The sequence below is a fragment of the Mustela putorius genome, unplaced genomic scaffold, assembly GCF_011764305.1.
Source record: "Mustela putorius furo isolate JIRA1106 unplaced genomic scaffold, ASM1176430v1.1 tig00003853_pilon_pilon_pilon, whole genome shotgun sequence".
Taxonomy (NCBI): Eukaryota; Metazoa; Chordata; class Mammalia; order Carnivora; family Mustelidae; genus Mustela; species Mustela putorius.
This window is the reverse complement of record NW_025422005.1, coordinates 39,842,881-39,858,813: the sequence shown is the minus strand read 5'-3', so window position 1 is coordinate 39,858,813 and position 15,933 is coordinate 39,842,881. Positions and strand designations below refer to the sequence as shown.

Sequence of the window (15,933 nt, the reverse complement as noted above, 5' to 3'; positions counted from 1 at the left end):
TCCCAGAACTGTACATTTAGCCCTCTAAATGTGTTTTATTTTATATATATTATACCTGAATTTTAAAATGGGGGAAAGAATCATTCTATGGGCAACTCAAAGCCATGTATGATTTACTCACCCTTCTCCTTTGATTGTTCTCTAACCAGCTCCATCCCCCCTCTTCTCCTGATCTTTCTGCTCCAAACACAGTGGCTGTCTTGCTCTTCCTCAGTCAAGCCAGACACCAGCGCTTGGCAGTTATTGTGACTTCTGCCTGTAATACTTCTTTCTCTCTGATCTAAATGTCCATGTGACGCTCTCTCTTTTTTAGGCCTTTTCTCGCTGGCCTACATTTTTTTGCTTATTGAGATTTATAGAGTTGCTGGTTTGATTTTGTATCTACAGTGTTCACCGGTATTTTCCTATCATTTAGAACAATGCCTGGCACATAGGAGGTGCTCAGTAAGAATTCGTGGAATTAATAAGTGTTAGCTTTAGCCTATTTCAAACTCTGCTTCAACCAGTGATAAACTGTTATTTGATGGGTACTCATAGAAGCCTAGAAGATAATATGTGCACGTCATGTATGTATGTATTTGTGTATGTGTGTGTATAATTTAAGTCAGTCCTTGATTTTTATTGTAAGAGATTGGTGTGAATATATATTATTTTTCCCGTTTAAAAAAATGTAATTGTGTAGAAACTGTCTTTTCCGGGTGTCTGTCTTTACTACCAGATTTCACTTGAAAGAAGTCCCCATTTCTCATCCCCTCATATGAATGTTTTGAGTATTCGTATTTTTTAGTAAAACAACAAGTCCAAGGTCAATTTTTATTTCCAACATATACTAGGTTTCCTTGCTTTGATACAAACCTAAAATAATGCAAATAAAAAATTATATTTGTTGAGCAAACCTAACTGAAGTTTAACAATGGTGTTTATACTGTGACTGCTATTCAAATGTAGGTGTCCTTTATGTCATTGTTTTATAACAGTGTTTACTTATATGAGGCCTTTGTTTTTAGCCAGTATATTTGAAACTGAGCTACTGATGTATGTTTGTTCTTTTTTGCCAGTCAAACTTGGGTATTCAGATCCCAAGGTTGCCAACTTACCTAATATCTCTTCATTGTTTTCCACATTGGGACCACTGGTGTGGGATATCTGAGGTCTGTTTCCATTCTGGGGAAAAGCCCTAGAGAGTGGGTGCATTGAGGAAGCAGATATTGTCTGCACAATGAGTGTGGTAATGAGCTACTGTTGTTTATTCTTCTGTAGTATAATTGGTTGAGTTCAGACAATAATGTAGCATCTGTTGTTATACTGTGCAGGGAAATGTCAAAATAGAAAGCAAGCAGACAGGTGGATTAAGGGGAGAACAGGAGGAGAAACCAGGAAATATCACATTAAGTTCTGATTTAAAGTAGGAGCAGAGGGATTATAATAATGATAACAACACCAACAACAAATGTCATCTGTTGAGCACAGTATTACATCATGAGGTTCCATTGCTAGGGACTCACTGGGTGCTGGCCATGTGTCATCACTTGCTAAGTATTTTATAAACATTATTGCACTTCTTTTTTTTTTAAAGATTTTATTTACTTATTTGACAGAGATCACAAGTAGATGGAGAGGCAGGCAGAGAGAGAGAGAGGGAAGCAGGCTACCTGTTGAGCAGAGAGCCTGATGCGGGACTCGATCCCAGGACCCTGATCATGACCTGAGCTGAAGGCAGCAGCTTAACCCACTGAGCCACCCAGGTGCCCCAACATTATTGCACTTCATACTAAAACCTTTTCGAAAAAGGTATTATCAGCCCTATTTCTTTATATGGGTTAACTGAAGTTCATAAAGATTGTCATATGCCTAATAGCCAAGATTTGAACCTCTGTCATAGCCAAAGCCTAATTCCTAGCCATACATCACATTTGATTATTTAAGTTTTTTAAACTGCAGTATTAGAAGTCAGGATAGTGATTAAGGAAGATAATTTTTAGGAAGGGGACAAAAGGACTTCTGAGATGCTTGATCAGGGTGCCACTTAAATAGGTATGTTCACTTCTGAAAATTTATCAAGTTGTACACTGTTGCACACTATCTCTATACAATGCACTTTTTCATATCCATGTTATATTTCAATAAAAACTTTAAAACAATGACAAAATACAAGACTTTGGATAAAAGATAAAGCATTGTACAATATAATAATGATTCAAGTTTTGTTTAAAAAAGCTTAAAATAGATATATTTATATTAAAGTATACACAAAAATTGATGAAGAGTGTGATGATGAAAAAGTTTTAGAAAAAATGGTGGTGATAGTAATATAATATAAATGTAGTAATATAGTATATATACTATAATATAGTATATATTTTTGTGTATTTATATTAATATAAATAAATGGTGGTGATAGTAATACAACATTGTGAACGTACTTAAGGCCACTAAATTGTACACTTAAAAATGGTTAAAAAAATCAATAGATGTAAACACTCAAGTGATAGCTGTGGCTATCTCTTGATGGTGAATATGGAAATTAATTTTTTTTAAGATTTTATTTATTTATTTGAGAGAGAGAGAGAGAGAGCATGAGAAGGTGGAGGGGCAGAGGGAGAGGCAGAAGCAGACTCCCCACTGAGTGGGGAGCCTGATGCAGGGCTCAATCCAGGACCTTGGGATCATGACCTGAACCAAAGGCACACACTTAACCATCTGAGCCACCCAGGCGCCCCTGAATATGGAAATTAATTGTAATGCTTTCCTTTTTTTTTTTTAATTTTTTTAAATTAATTTATTTTTTTCAGCGTAACAGTATTCATTGTTTTTGCATCACACCCAGTGCTCCATGCAATCCGTGCCCTCTAATACCCACCACCTGGTTCCCCCAACCTCCCACCCCCCGCCCCTTCAAAACCCTCAGATTGTTTTTCAGAGTACATAGTCTCTCATGGTTCACCTCCCCTTCCAATTTCCCTCAACTCCCTTCTCCTCTCCATCTCCCCTTGTCCTCCATGCTATTTGTTATGCTCCACAAATAAGTGAAACCATATGATAATTGACTCTCTCTGCTTGACTTATTTCACTCAGCATAATCTTTTCCAGTCCAGTCCATGCTGCTAGAAAAGTTGGGTATTCATCCTTTCTGATGGAGGTATAATACTCCATCGTGTATATGGGCCACATCTTCCTTATCCATTCGTCCGTTGAAGGGCATCTTGGTTCTTTCCACAGTTTGGCGACCGTGGCCATTGCTGCTATAAACATTGGGGTACATATGGCCCTTCTTTTCACTACATCTGTATCTTTGAGGTAAATACCCAGTAGTGCAATTGCAGGATCATAGGGAAGCTCTATTTTTAATTTCTTGAGGAATCTCCACACTGTTCTCCAAAGTGGCTGCACCAACTTGCATTCCCACGAACAGTGTAGGAGGGTTCCCCTTTCTCCACATCCTCTCCAACACATGTTTCCTGTCTTATAATGCTTTTCTTCTTTATTTTTGCAATGATTATATACATTATTTTTATAATCAGGAAAAATATTTTTTAATCTCAAAGACATAGTATTTTTTAAGGTTTTATTTTAATTCCATTTAACCTATAGTATTTTATTAGTTTCAAATGTACAATATAGTGATCCAGTGATTCCATACATCACCCAGTGCTCATCCTGATAAGAGCACTCCTTAATCCCCATCACCTATTTCACTCATCCCCTAGCACCTCCTCCCTGGTAACCATCAGTTTGTTCTCAATCATTACAAGTCTGTTTCTTGGTTTGTATCTTTCTCTCTCTCATTTTTCTCCTTTGCTCATTGGTTTTATTTCTTAAACTCCACAAATGTGTGAAACTATATTGTATTTGTCTTTCTCTGACTGACTTATTTCACTTAGCATTATACTATATAGCTCCATTCATGTTGTTGCAAATGGCAGGATTTCATTCTTTTGTATGGCTGAATAATATTCCATTGTATATACCACCTCTTCTTTATCCATTCTTCAATTGATGGATACATGGACTACTTCCATATCTTGGCTATTGTAAATAATGCTTCTGTATAAACATGGGGGTAGGGTGCCTGGGTGGCTCAGCTGGTTAAGTGTCTGTGTTGAGCTCTACTCATGATCCCAAGGTCCTGGGATCAAGCCCTGTGTCAGGCTATGCTCAGCAGTAAGCCTGATTCTCCCTCTCCTTCTGCTGCTTCCCCTACTTGTGCTCTCACTCTCTGTCTAATAAATAAATAAAATATTTAAACTAAATAAATCAACATAGGGGTATATGTATCTCTTTGATTTAGTGTTTTTGTATTCTTTGGGTAAATACCCAGTAGTGCAATTGCTGGATTGCAGGGTAGTTCTGTTTTTAACTTTATGAGGAGCCGCCATACTGTTTTCCAGAGTGGCTGCATCAGTTTATATTCCCACCCAGCAGTGCAAGAGGGTTCCTTTTTTCCACATCCTTGCCAGTACCTGTTGTTTCTTGTGTTATTGATTTTAGCCATTTTGACAGATATAAGGTAATATCTCATTGTAATTTTGATTTGTATTTTCCTGATGGTAAGTGATAATAAGCATCTTTTCATGTGTCGGCCATCAAAGACATACTTTTAAAGAACCATGGTGTTAAAAAATAGTCAAATGAAGGGTGCCTGCTCAGTTGGTACAGTCTTTTAAGCGTCCAGCTCTTAGTTTCAGCTCAGGTCTTAATGTCAGGGTCAGGAGATTGAGCCCTGCACCCAGTTCCACACTGAGCATGGAATCTGCTTGAGATTCTCTCTCCCTTGCCCTCTGCCCCTCCCGCTCACATGCTCTCCCTCTCTCTCTCTCTCTCTCTCTCTCTCTAAAATAAATAACTCTTTGAAAAAAAATAGTCAAATGATACCACTTAATAGTTTTGAAAATGTACACAACTCTAATCCACAGAGGTTGTTTATCCCTACAAGCAACTCTTGGTTAGCCCTTAAAGGACATGTATGTAGAAAATTAATCTGAAAGTTGATGCTGGAGAAAGTCAAACCTCAGAGAAAGGAGTGATTAGTTCTTGGTTACTAGATATAGAGCCCATGAGAATCAGATTCTTTTAACCTTTATTTAGCACCAGCTGTGTGCTTATCACTGTACTGAACATTTCTGCATGTAATTTCAGTTAAGATTTTAGTTTATTCCTTCTCTTATCAAATACATATTGAGTATCTATTTTGTGCTATGCATTACTCTTGGAATAAGAAGACATGTTTCCAGTCTTCCAGAGGCTACAAGCTAGTGGGAAAGCCAGACATTAAATAACCATGTACAGTGTAGAGAATGCTGTAATAGACATAGTACAACTGGAATTTAATTTTGATAAACACAGGCTTATCTATTCATTGGGTTATAAATATATGACAGTGCTACTAAAATAGTTTAATATTTGAAAATATTCATCTGAAACTCATTGCTGACCAAAACACCAATATTAGATAAATTTCTACTCATGCTATCCAAGGAAGAAAGGAGGGAAGGGCAAAAATAACTGGTTTAACTTCCTATTATTCTGATTTTTGGATTAAATTTCTTATGTCACCATTTCTTGGCCTCAACTTCCCCATATAAAAATGAGATTATAGGACTATTTAACCAGTGCAACCCCAAGCAAGCATTCACTGAAGCCTATTATGTATCACACACTACACTGGAAACTTCACATATGTCATATATGTGATTCCCATCTTTTATAGTTCCCTAAGTAGGTGGTATTATCCATGCCTCAAGAAGGAAAATTACTTGAGAGTCATAGCTTTTACTATACACTGCAGAAATTCTTAGTGGGTTATTTTTTTTTTTTAACAAATACTTAAGTATTACAGCCAACCAAATTATCCTGAATGACATAGAGTTACTTTCTTATTGGTACTGTTGTCTGAGCAAACATTGTTTCTCTGTTTATTTTAAATACATTTAAGGGGATAAGGGGGCAGAGGAAGAAGCAGACTCCCCACTGAGCAGGGAGCCCAATGTGGGGTCCGATCCCAGTACCCTGGGATCATGACCTGAGCCAAAGGCAGATGCTTAACTAACTGAGCCACTCAGGCGTCTCTAATTATTTTCTTCTAAGCTTTTTTCCCCACCTATTTTTTTTGTTAAGACTTCTTTATTTTGCAGACAGAGATTGCAAGTAGGCAGAGAGGCAAGCAGAGAGGAGGAAGCAGGTTCCCTGCGGAGCAGAGAGCCCGATGTGGGGCTCAATCCCAGGACCCTGGGATCATGACTCGAGCCAAAGGCAGAGGCTTTAACCCACTGAGCCACCCAGATGCCCCTCCCTACCTCTTTTATTGTTTTTTTCCCCCTAGTTTTTTAGTCTGATTCTTCGTTTCCCTCCCCACCAAAGTAAGGTCTACACCCAATGTGGGGCTTGAATTCATGACCCTGAGATCAAGGGTCACATGCTCTACTGACTGAGCCTGTTCTTGTTTGTTCTTTTCCAATAATATAAGAATTTTAAAGCTATGAATTTCCTCTAAACACTGCTTTGGGTGAATCCCATGATTTTCAACATGATGTGTTTCAATAATCATTGTTTTCTAGATATTCTGTATCCTTTATTTATAGTTCCCCTTGGCCCAAGAATTGTTTAGTATAATTTCTTAAATATTTTTCCCCCAGGTGGAAGAGTGATACCAACTTTGAAAATTGCTGTTAAGGATTTAGAAAACAGAAATCCCAATTTCTCTCACTCATGTTACATGATTATAATAGTTGTAGATTTGGATGTGTGGGTGGTTCAGTCATTTAAGCCTCCAACTCTTGATTTCAGCTCAAGTCGTGATCTCAGAGTCATGGGATCAAGCCCCATATTGGGTTCTGTGCTCAGCACAGAGTCTGCTTGTCCCTCTCCCTCTGCTCCTACCCCTGCTTATGCTTGTTCTCTCTCTCTTTCTCTTTCTCAAATAAATAAATAAATTTTAAAAAATAGTTGTAGATCAACTGAGGGAATATTTTGTTTTTCTGTTGATGACAAATTGGGAACATGAAAATGTCAAAGTAACCAGGCAAGAATATAACTGAGAATGAGCATGCCAATACCAGACTTACTTACCTAAGGAGCCTCTTGAGGTACTGGAAACAAAAAGGTTTTCATGAGTTTCTGCCATAGATTCCTACATCAGAGACCTTCTAACTTCCAGTGGTGTATTCAATGGAATGTATCATGAATGTGAAATTATGCAATATTATAGGTCGAGAACTAGGAAACCTGGGTTCAAGCCCAACTCTAGCCATGAGATCTCTCAACAGTATCCTCCACCTATTTGAGGTATTCTTACCTGTGAAATGAAGGTTTGGGCCATCTCTAGATCCAGAAATCTGGATTTGACCAAATCCCATAGCAAGTTAGTGACAAGGCTGGAACTAGGACTATGTTCTCCTACCTCCAATAAACCTGATATTTTAATTTCTTTCCATTCCATTCCACCACTTCCTTTTATTGTAGCAACATATATATCTATAACAGAAATTTGCCTTTGTAACTATTTTTAAGTGTACAATTCAGGGGCATTAATTATATTCATAATGTCATGCAGCCATCACCACGATTTCCAAAGTTTTTCATCACCCCAAGTGAATCTCTCCACTCCATTTTGATGTTAATAAAATATTTAGTATTCTACAAACTCTTTAGTTATTTTGACTTGGAAAATGTATGTTTTTCAAATACATTATTTACATGTCTGTCTTTTGTAAAGGTTTCTAATAGCCTTAATTCATACACTAGAAAGGAAGCAGTTGGGTATTTGATACCTCTTTCCTAAATCACAAACAACTGAGCGCTTCAGTAAAAACAATTAAATTACATTTCTTTCCTATATGATTATCTATCATTTTAATAATACATGTCATCAAGGTGGGACTTATTTTAATTAATTGCTTATTGAGCTAATATTAAGAATATGAAAAACATGATTCTATTATCAAGCATCAGGCTCGGTTAATAAATGGACTCGATGAGCTAATACAAAGCAGCAGCTTTCTTCTTGGCTCTCCCTGCCCCCACTTCCCACAGTCCTATCATACACTTTGACACCTGGTTTTTGCCTTCTTTAGGCCATCCGGCTCTCCTTAGAGCAGGCCCTGCCTCCAGAGCCAAAGGAAGAAAATGCTGAACCCGTGAGCAAACTGCGGATTCGGACCCCCAGTGGAGAGTTCCTTGAGCGGCGGTTCCTGGCCAGCAATAAGCTCCAGATTGTCTTTGATTTTGTAGCTTCCAAAGGATATCCATGGGATGAGTTCAAGTTGCTGAGTACCTTTCCTAGAAGAGACGTAAGTTCATATGCCGGTTTTAGGAAATGTGTCCAGTGGGAGATATCCCATTATTAGGGCTGGACAACGTAGCCCAAGAAAATTCCCATGGTACAGCCTACTACAAGACCACACACCTAGGAGTATTTTGTTTTGCACACCATTCTCTCCTCGGCCTTCAGAGAAGGTATGTACCCAGGCCGACAGACTTGTGCCCAGGAGCCTATAGAAGAAATTAGGTTCTAGGTCTTTCTTCCTTCCTAGCTGTTTCCCCTATTCCAGCATCCATATAAGCTCTCCCAAGATCTCATCTCTATACACCTCAGAGTAGATCTGAGAATTATGTGCTTAACAGCTTAACAGTTCAGTTAGGGTCAGTGATTACTAAGTCATGCTAAACCAAGAGTATTTTGTGATTTGATAGTTCTTACTATCCTGGAAAGTCATAGAGGGTGACCTATATTCACTGTATTTCTGTATTTCAGCAAGGTATTTGATGGTCTCTAATAGTGTCCTGGGGCAAAGTAGAAAGATGTAAATCTATAGTTAGGTAGTTTCATTGCTGATTAAATGATGGTATCCAAAAAGTGTTGACTAAGTGATTATCCTCTCCCTAGAGGAAACCAAGAGGTTCTGTATTTAATCCTTTATTACTCACCATGCTTATTGGATCTTATATGAAGACTTTATCAGATTTATGGATTATGAAAAATAAGATTCATGAAAACCTTAAAGTACTGAAACAATAAACAAAAATGAACCTATAGGAATTTTACAGAAATATTTAGAGATAGAAAGAGAGAGATTCCCATATTAGATTTAGAGAATTACTCACATTTGGGATGGAAAGACCACGCATTATCAGAGGTTATGTTTGAATTGAGCTGAAAATACATTATTGTGTTGTGGCTGCTAACAAAACAGGTATAATCCCAACAAGAAGATAACTTAATGGTCCTATTCAACTATGTACTAAGATAAATTTGCCCACAAAGAGGCCTTAGACTCCATGCTAACGCCTGAAGAAAAGAAGAGTGTGTCCACAGCAGGGCTAATGGGAAGATGAGGGAACTGGGAATCATATCATTTGAAGAACATTTCCTCTAAAGATGGAAAAGCCATGGGAGACTTGATTGTTGTCTTCAGCTACTTGAAGGCCTTCCATGAAAAAGAGGGATCTTACTTTGTGAGTTTCTAAGGACAGAGAACTGAGACCAATGATTTGAAAGTTACAGGAGGCAATTTTGGCCCAATATAAGAAAGTATTTTCTAAGGAGGGAATGAATATCTTGTGTTGTGAAGTAGTGGTTTTCCTGTCATTGGACATAACCAGCAACTACTAAATGATCCCTTTTCAGCAATATGGGACTTATATGGAGAAGGATTCATTCCCAGTGTTCCTACTTTAAGAGGGAAGATGCTTAGACTAGCTTACCTCTAAGATACACAGTAAATATTAATATTCTGTGATTCCACTTTGATCTAATAATTATGAGATCTACTAACTTAGACTTCATCTAAAACACAAAACCAAGAATTTGATTAAGGTTCATCTTAGTCCCTCACAGTGGCTGTCAGATTTGCAGAGCAGAGACAGAAACCGGCAGTATATGTCTAGCCCTACCACTCAGCCATAAAATTCCTAGGTGGGATGAGGATCCTACTACTTATGTCTAAGCCAAGGAAACTAGAATGGACCAGAGGTGCTGCCATTGGCTCCTCTCTCGCTAGCCCCACCTACTGCGCCAAGCTCTTCCTCTTTGTTCATATATAACACACAGAGACATGTCCAGGGAACACACGTGTGTACATGCTTTGTGTACTGCATAGCCAGGTAAGAAACTAATTCTGACACTGAAGTTAAACTATAAATGTATAACTACTTAGCAAAGAGCACCAACAAAGGTTTCAATATCACCCTGGTTCTCCTACTTACTGTTCTATGATGAATCTATGATGAACATCTCTCTTAAAGAACTTATAAAATTTAGGAGCTAACTTAGTTAACTTAGTCTCTCCCAATTTTTGGTTTGTTTGTTTGTTAAATTTAAGTATAATTAACATATAACGTTATATTGGTTTCAAGTGTACAACCTAATTCAATATTTGTGAACACTGCAAAATGATTGCTACAATAAGTCTAGCTAATATCCTTTGTCATATGTAGTTATAAATTTTTTTTCTCTTGTGAAAAAAAATCAGAAGTTCTTGAGAACTTCTAAGATCACAACCCTTGGTTTTAAGGCTCTCTCACTCGGCTTCTGGGCCTTTCATTTGGAAATGAAAGTACTAGAAGTGATGGAATCTAAGGGACTTTGTTGGCTTTTATAATTAAACTTCATTTTCTTTTAAATTAATTTTTAAACCTGATTACTGGAGGTAGGGTGAGGGGAACAAGCTCTAAAGAAGCTGGATTTTATGGTCAGTATTAATGATCTCTTCCCACAAGGTAGAAATGTAGGCTATAAGTTGCTGCCACAAATAAATAAGGGAACTGTGAAGTGAAATGCAGAAGGCTCTTGGGCCTGCTTCCTGCCCACCTAAAGTTCTACTGACCCAACACTCAGCCTTTTCAGTGCAGACTGTGTTCACTGTGAATTTGCCCTAAATGGAGGGTCAGTGACCTAGTCTTAGAGAAAATGCACTCTTGATTTAAATCTCGATCATTCACCCTTTACTCTGCTGAAGAACACTATTCAATCCAGTTAACAGTCTCTTCTCCAAGTGTCCCTTTCATCCCTATCCTGTTTCTACTTTAAGGCCAGTTTAGATCATGTTTGTCCCAGTTTCCCAGAGGAAAAGTCTAACCAGAGGCTTGATTCTCTAGGAAGAATCAAAAGCTTCCTGATATCCATTATAGATCCATTTTATGGTCCTTGGTTAACCTGATTTTATCTGCACTGAGTTATTTTTCTAAAGTCCCATTCTGATCATTCCCTTTCTTGTTTAAAAACTCGTAATAGTTCCTTATAACCTTAGGATAAGGATAGACCGCTGAGAATGTTTTCAAAAACTCTTCACAATCTGATCCATACCTCCCGTTCCCACTTTAAGTTCTGCCTCTCATTACATATTTCTATCACCAGGAGAAAAGAGATTGTTCACTGTTCATGGAAGACACAAGAGACTCTCATGCCTCTGTGCTCTGGAACTGTGTTCTCTCATCCTTGAATATCCACCCTCCCCACTTTTCCTGGCCTGTTTGACCTCATCTTTTAATGACTAGCTCAAATGTCATCCTCTTTCAGAAGCCCTCCCCTTCTCCCAAGCTCCTCACCTAAGTACCCATTGCAGTTTGTATATTCCTCTCTCATAGCAGTCCTGTTCTAAATTTTTTTTACAAAGGCTGGCCATATCATGTTCATGTCTACCTCCCCTGAAGTTCCCAGCATGGTACCTCACACATAAGCATTTAGTTACTGTTTTCAAATGGTAATGCTCTCCTGTCTGACCTAAATCCCTGATTCCAGAGTGACCTAGGGAAACTGTTCCAAATGAGGAAAGAAGCCCTAGGCCCACCCAGATTCTAGACCCAGACCTAAAGCCCACCCAGGATTCCTTAGACCTCCTAGAGCCAGGGGTAGGGTGAGAGTTAATGGCCCTTCATCCTTGTCTGAATACTCTTTCAAGTCAAATGACTAGTGTTTTTGCAAGGCTATTCTGTAACAGCCATCTGTGTCTGCAAGGATTAGGATCTAATTTGCAAAAGTCTTCTTAAATTACAACCAAACTAAAGACTGTTAAAAGGCACATCTTAAGACCTTGCCTCTTTAATAACAAATAACAAGACTTAACTCCGGGAGTCTTATTGTGTCTTCAACCTTTTCTCAAAGCAGAGACTGATTTCTCAGCATAGGACATAGTAAACATTCTTCTGCACCCCCACCCCCAATCAAAACAATACTTCATGTTAAGATTTTCCAGCTGTCCAACTATTTACTAAATGTCTGTTGGGTATACCACTGAACTGAGCACCATAGGATGACCAGAATAGAAGCAGACACAGACCTTCCTCAGAAAAGCTGATTGTCAAGGTGCTGGGAACATTGAGTTACTTGATTTTTGTTGTTTTGCTGTCTGTTTTGCTAATAACAGTTACCAAGAGAAGTAATGTTCACTACCAGAGCTTTGGCCATTTTTTGAAGCAAAGATTTGATTTATTTGAGAGAGAGCGCTTGCACACAAGCAGGGGGAGAGGGGCAGAGAGAAAAGGAGAAGCAGATTCCCCACTGAATATGGAGCCTGATGTGGGGCTTGTTCCTGGAACTCTGGGATTATGACCTGAGCCAAAGGCAGATGCTTAACCAACTGAACCACCCTGGTGCTCCAAGCTTTGGCCATTAAGCTCTACCTCTTGGATATGTTAGAGCCATGTGAACATCAGTGGCCCATTTGCCCACTTGGGCATTGAGAGGTAGTTGGTATTGAAGTAGTTGAGTCCTTAAGTTGAGGAATGATCCTGACCCCTACTACTACTCCCCACTGCCTCTGAGTCAGAGCAAGGGGCCCCTGCCAGCTTCTTGGTTCCCCTTTGGACCTACTGGGCACTGGCCCAGTGCCATTCAGTCCGTGTGAGGTTGTTAGTAACTTACCCCAACCTTCCTTTTCCCTTTTCCCTTCTTCTTTCCCACCCCTCCCCTTCTTTCTAGTCCCATTTTATCCTTTTTATTGACTTCCCTTCTTTCTACTCTTCCCTCCTTCTTATCTTTTTATCCTACAACTCTTTCCCCTTTCCTATGTTTTCCTTCTTTTGCCTACTCCCATGCACATCACTCAGAGAAGCTCTACCTGCAACTGGAAGGTGTGGTGTTCTGTTTATAACATGAATGGGGAGTACTGGGGAAGGAGGATGGTAATGGCAGATTAGTCTTAGAACCAGTGAGTACCCTGTGTGTCTTGTCACTTATGTGTAATCACACAGGCCTCATTCTTCCCACAGAATACTTCTTCCTCCAGATCCATAGATGTGAACCCCCAAGAAGACAAACATGTATGCATTCCAAAATACAATATCAGACATTTTTTATTCTAAAAGTAATGAATATATTTGTATTTTTCTCCTGCTTTCTAGTCCCCGCCCCATAATGATAGCTTATCATTTTTTTCTTTCTCCATCTATGTTTAAAGGAAATGTATAAACAAGCTTCCAGCAGGGTTTTTCAGAGTGAAAGGCCCTCCTTAAGTGTTTGTTTAAATTAACTGGGGGGAAAGCCTTACAAATTTAGAGTATGTGGATTCCTTCCTCTGTCACCCATCCACCTTTATTACATTAAGCCCTAAGATCAGCAGTGGGAACATAGTGGTGAGAAAAGTGACATAGTTCTTACCCTTGTAGAACTTAGAGTCTGTATCCACAAACTACTGTTGGATGATGTTTGACTTTATCGATAACACAAGGATATCCAATCTGCCTCATAAGGAAAGATAGTAGTTCAATTTGCATTTCATTCATGTATTTGTTCTTCCATATGGCAGAACATTTGCTGAGCAGCCACTCTGCCAAACTCCATGTAACGCTAATGATACAGAAATAAAAGAAATTGTTACTGACCTTGAAGAGTTCACATTCTAGTGAAAACACATTTAAAGCAAATTACATTACAAATTATACCCATAGTTGGAAGGACAGGTAATTTTAGCCTGCAGTGGTAAGGGAAGGCATTACAAAGGAAATGAATTTGACCTGAGCCTTGCACAGAGAGATCCTGGGTAAGTGGAAACAGAATAACATAGTTAAAAATAAAACTTTTGGTTGTAGTTAGACCTATATCTGAATCCCACTCCATCAGATACCTGCTGTATGACATTGGGCAACTTACTTGGCCATGCTGAATGTTTATTTCTTCACCTTTCTTTCTTTGAAAGGAAAATAGTAATACCTAGCTCAGAGTTATGTTAAGAAATAAGTGAAGGGCGTCGGGGTGGCTCAGTGGGTTAAAGCCTCTGCCTTAGGCTCAGATCATGGTCTCAGGGTCCTGGGATCGAGCCCCGCGTCGTGCTCTCCGCTCAGCGGGGAGCCTGCTTCCTCCTCTCTCTCTCTCTCAGCCTGCCTCTCTGACTACTTCTGATCTGTCAAATAAATAATAAAAAAAGAAAGAAAGAAAGAAGTGAATATAAACTACTACCACATAGTGAGTAGTATCTGTTATAATTGTCTTAAGTGGAGAGGTAGGAGAGGCTTATAGCTAAAGAAAGCATGATAGCAGTGAATTCTTTCTTTAGAGCAACGATGAATATTTAGTTAAAAAAATACCCAAATGTTCTAAACCAGACAAAATAATGTATCATTAGAACCATTAATATATTTAAAAGGAGTCTCTGAGATATCAAGGCCAATGCTGTCATTTTACAGATGCAAGAATAAAAGCATGATAAAATGATACACTTGGGCGCCTGGGTGGCTCAGTGGATTAAGCCGCTGCCTTCAGCTCAGGTCATGATCTCAGGGTCCTGGGATCGAGTCCCGCATCGGTCTCTCTGCTCAGCAGGGAGCCTGCTTCCCTCTCTCTCTCTCTCTCTCTCTGGCTGTCTCTCTGTCTACTTGTGATTTCTCTCTGTCAAATAAATAAATCTTTAAAAAAAAAATGATACACTTTACTTATGTCACATGATAATAGCAAAGCCAACACTAACACCCAAGTTTTCTTATGGCCAGTGCTTTTTAAGATCACTGGCTCCTTTTAAAACTCTGCTAATAGATTACAAAGCTCCCCTTTAAAATTAGAGTAGAAAATAAATAAATAAAATAAGAGCAGTAGGACAATAAAGCTAGAAAATCAACATTAGAGACCATGTGATAAAGGCAATAAATTGCAGCTCCAAGCACCAATTTTTTTTTAAGATTTTTATTTATTTATTTAACAGAAAGAGATCACAAGTAGGCAGAGAGTCAGGCAAAGAGAGAGAGGGAAGCAGGCTCCCCGCTGAGCAGAGAGCCCGATGCGGAGCTTGATCGTTGGACCCTGGGACCATGACCTGAGCCGAAGGCAGAGGCTTTAACGCACTGAGCCACCCAGGCGCCCCCAAGCACCAATTTTTGAAATATTCTACATTTCAATGACTTTCATATGTTAATGCCTCTAATATTACAGTGGGATTGATTTTCAATTTATATTAGACTGTCTGATTAAAAAAAAGAAAGAAAGAAAGAAAGATCCAGAAGGAAAAACTTTAATACCATTGAACTATCTATATCTCAAAAGCTTTGTTTTTAAGAGAAAGCAAGATGAGGCATATAATCAGTGAGATATGTGTTAAAAGTTACCACTGCTGAGCTTGCTCCATGCCCTCCAGCTTTTTTTTTTCCTCCAGGTATTTTAATATCACTATATCTAATTATATGAGGTTTTCAAATATCCTGAAATGATCAAGATTTAGAGAATAAGAACAATGATTGTGGAATGGAACACAACTAATATCTAGCCGGTCACAATATCAGTCTGCCTCTAAACTCTCAAATTTGTTCTTTTCCTCTCCTTCCTTTTCCTCTCCTTCTTGACTGTCCCCACTACTCAAATCTTCATAGCTGGATTAAATCTATGGCTTTCTTCCCCTTGACTCCAGTCTTGTGTACCCCACCTCCTATCAATCCTACTTACTGACTCTCGAGTTATTTTTCTGAAACATAGATTTGATGATATCTTATCTCCTTCCTGCTTAAAAGGCATCA

At 38.7% G+C, this 15,933-nt stretch overlaps 1 protein-coding gene across 1 annotated transcript in view; it reads left to right on the top strand.

Annotated features, from left to right (window-relative positions):
- Positions 1–15,933, top strand: part of FAF1 (Fas associated factor 1) — a 480,711-nt gene that overhangs the window by 430,524 nt on the left and 34,254 nt on the right. Inside the window, exon 18 of the mRNA XM_045064498.1 lies at positions 8,070–8,285. Coding sequence (XP_044920433.1) covers positions 8,070–8,285 — 216 coding nt within the window. The remainder of the gene's footprint in view (positions 1–8,069; positions 8,286–15,933) is intronic.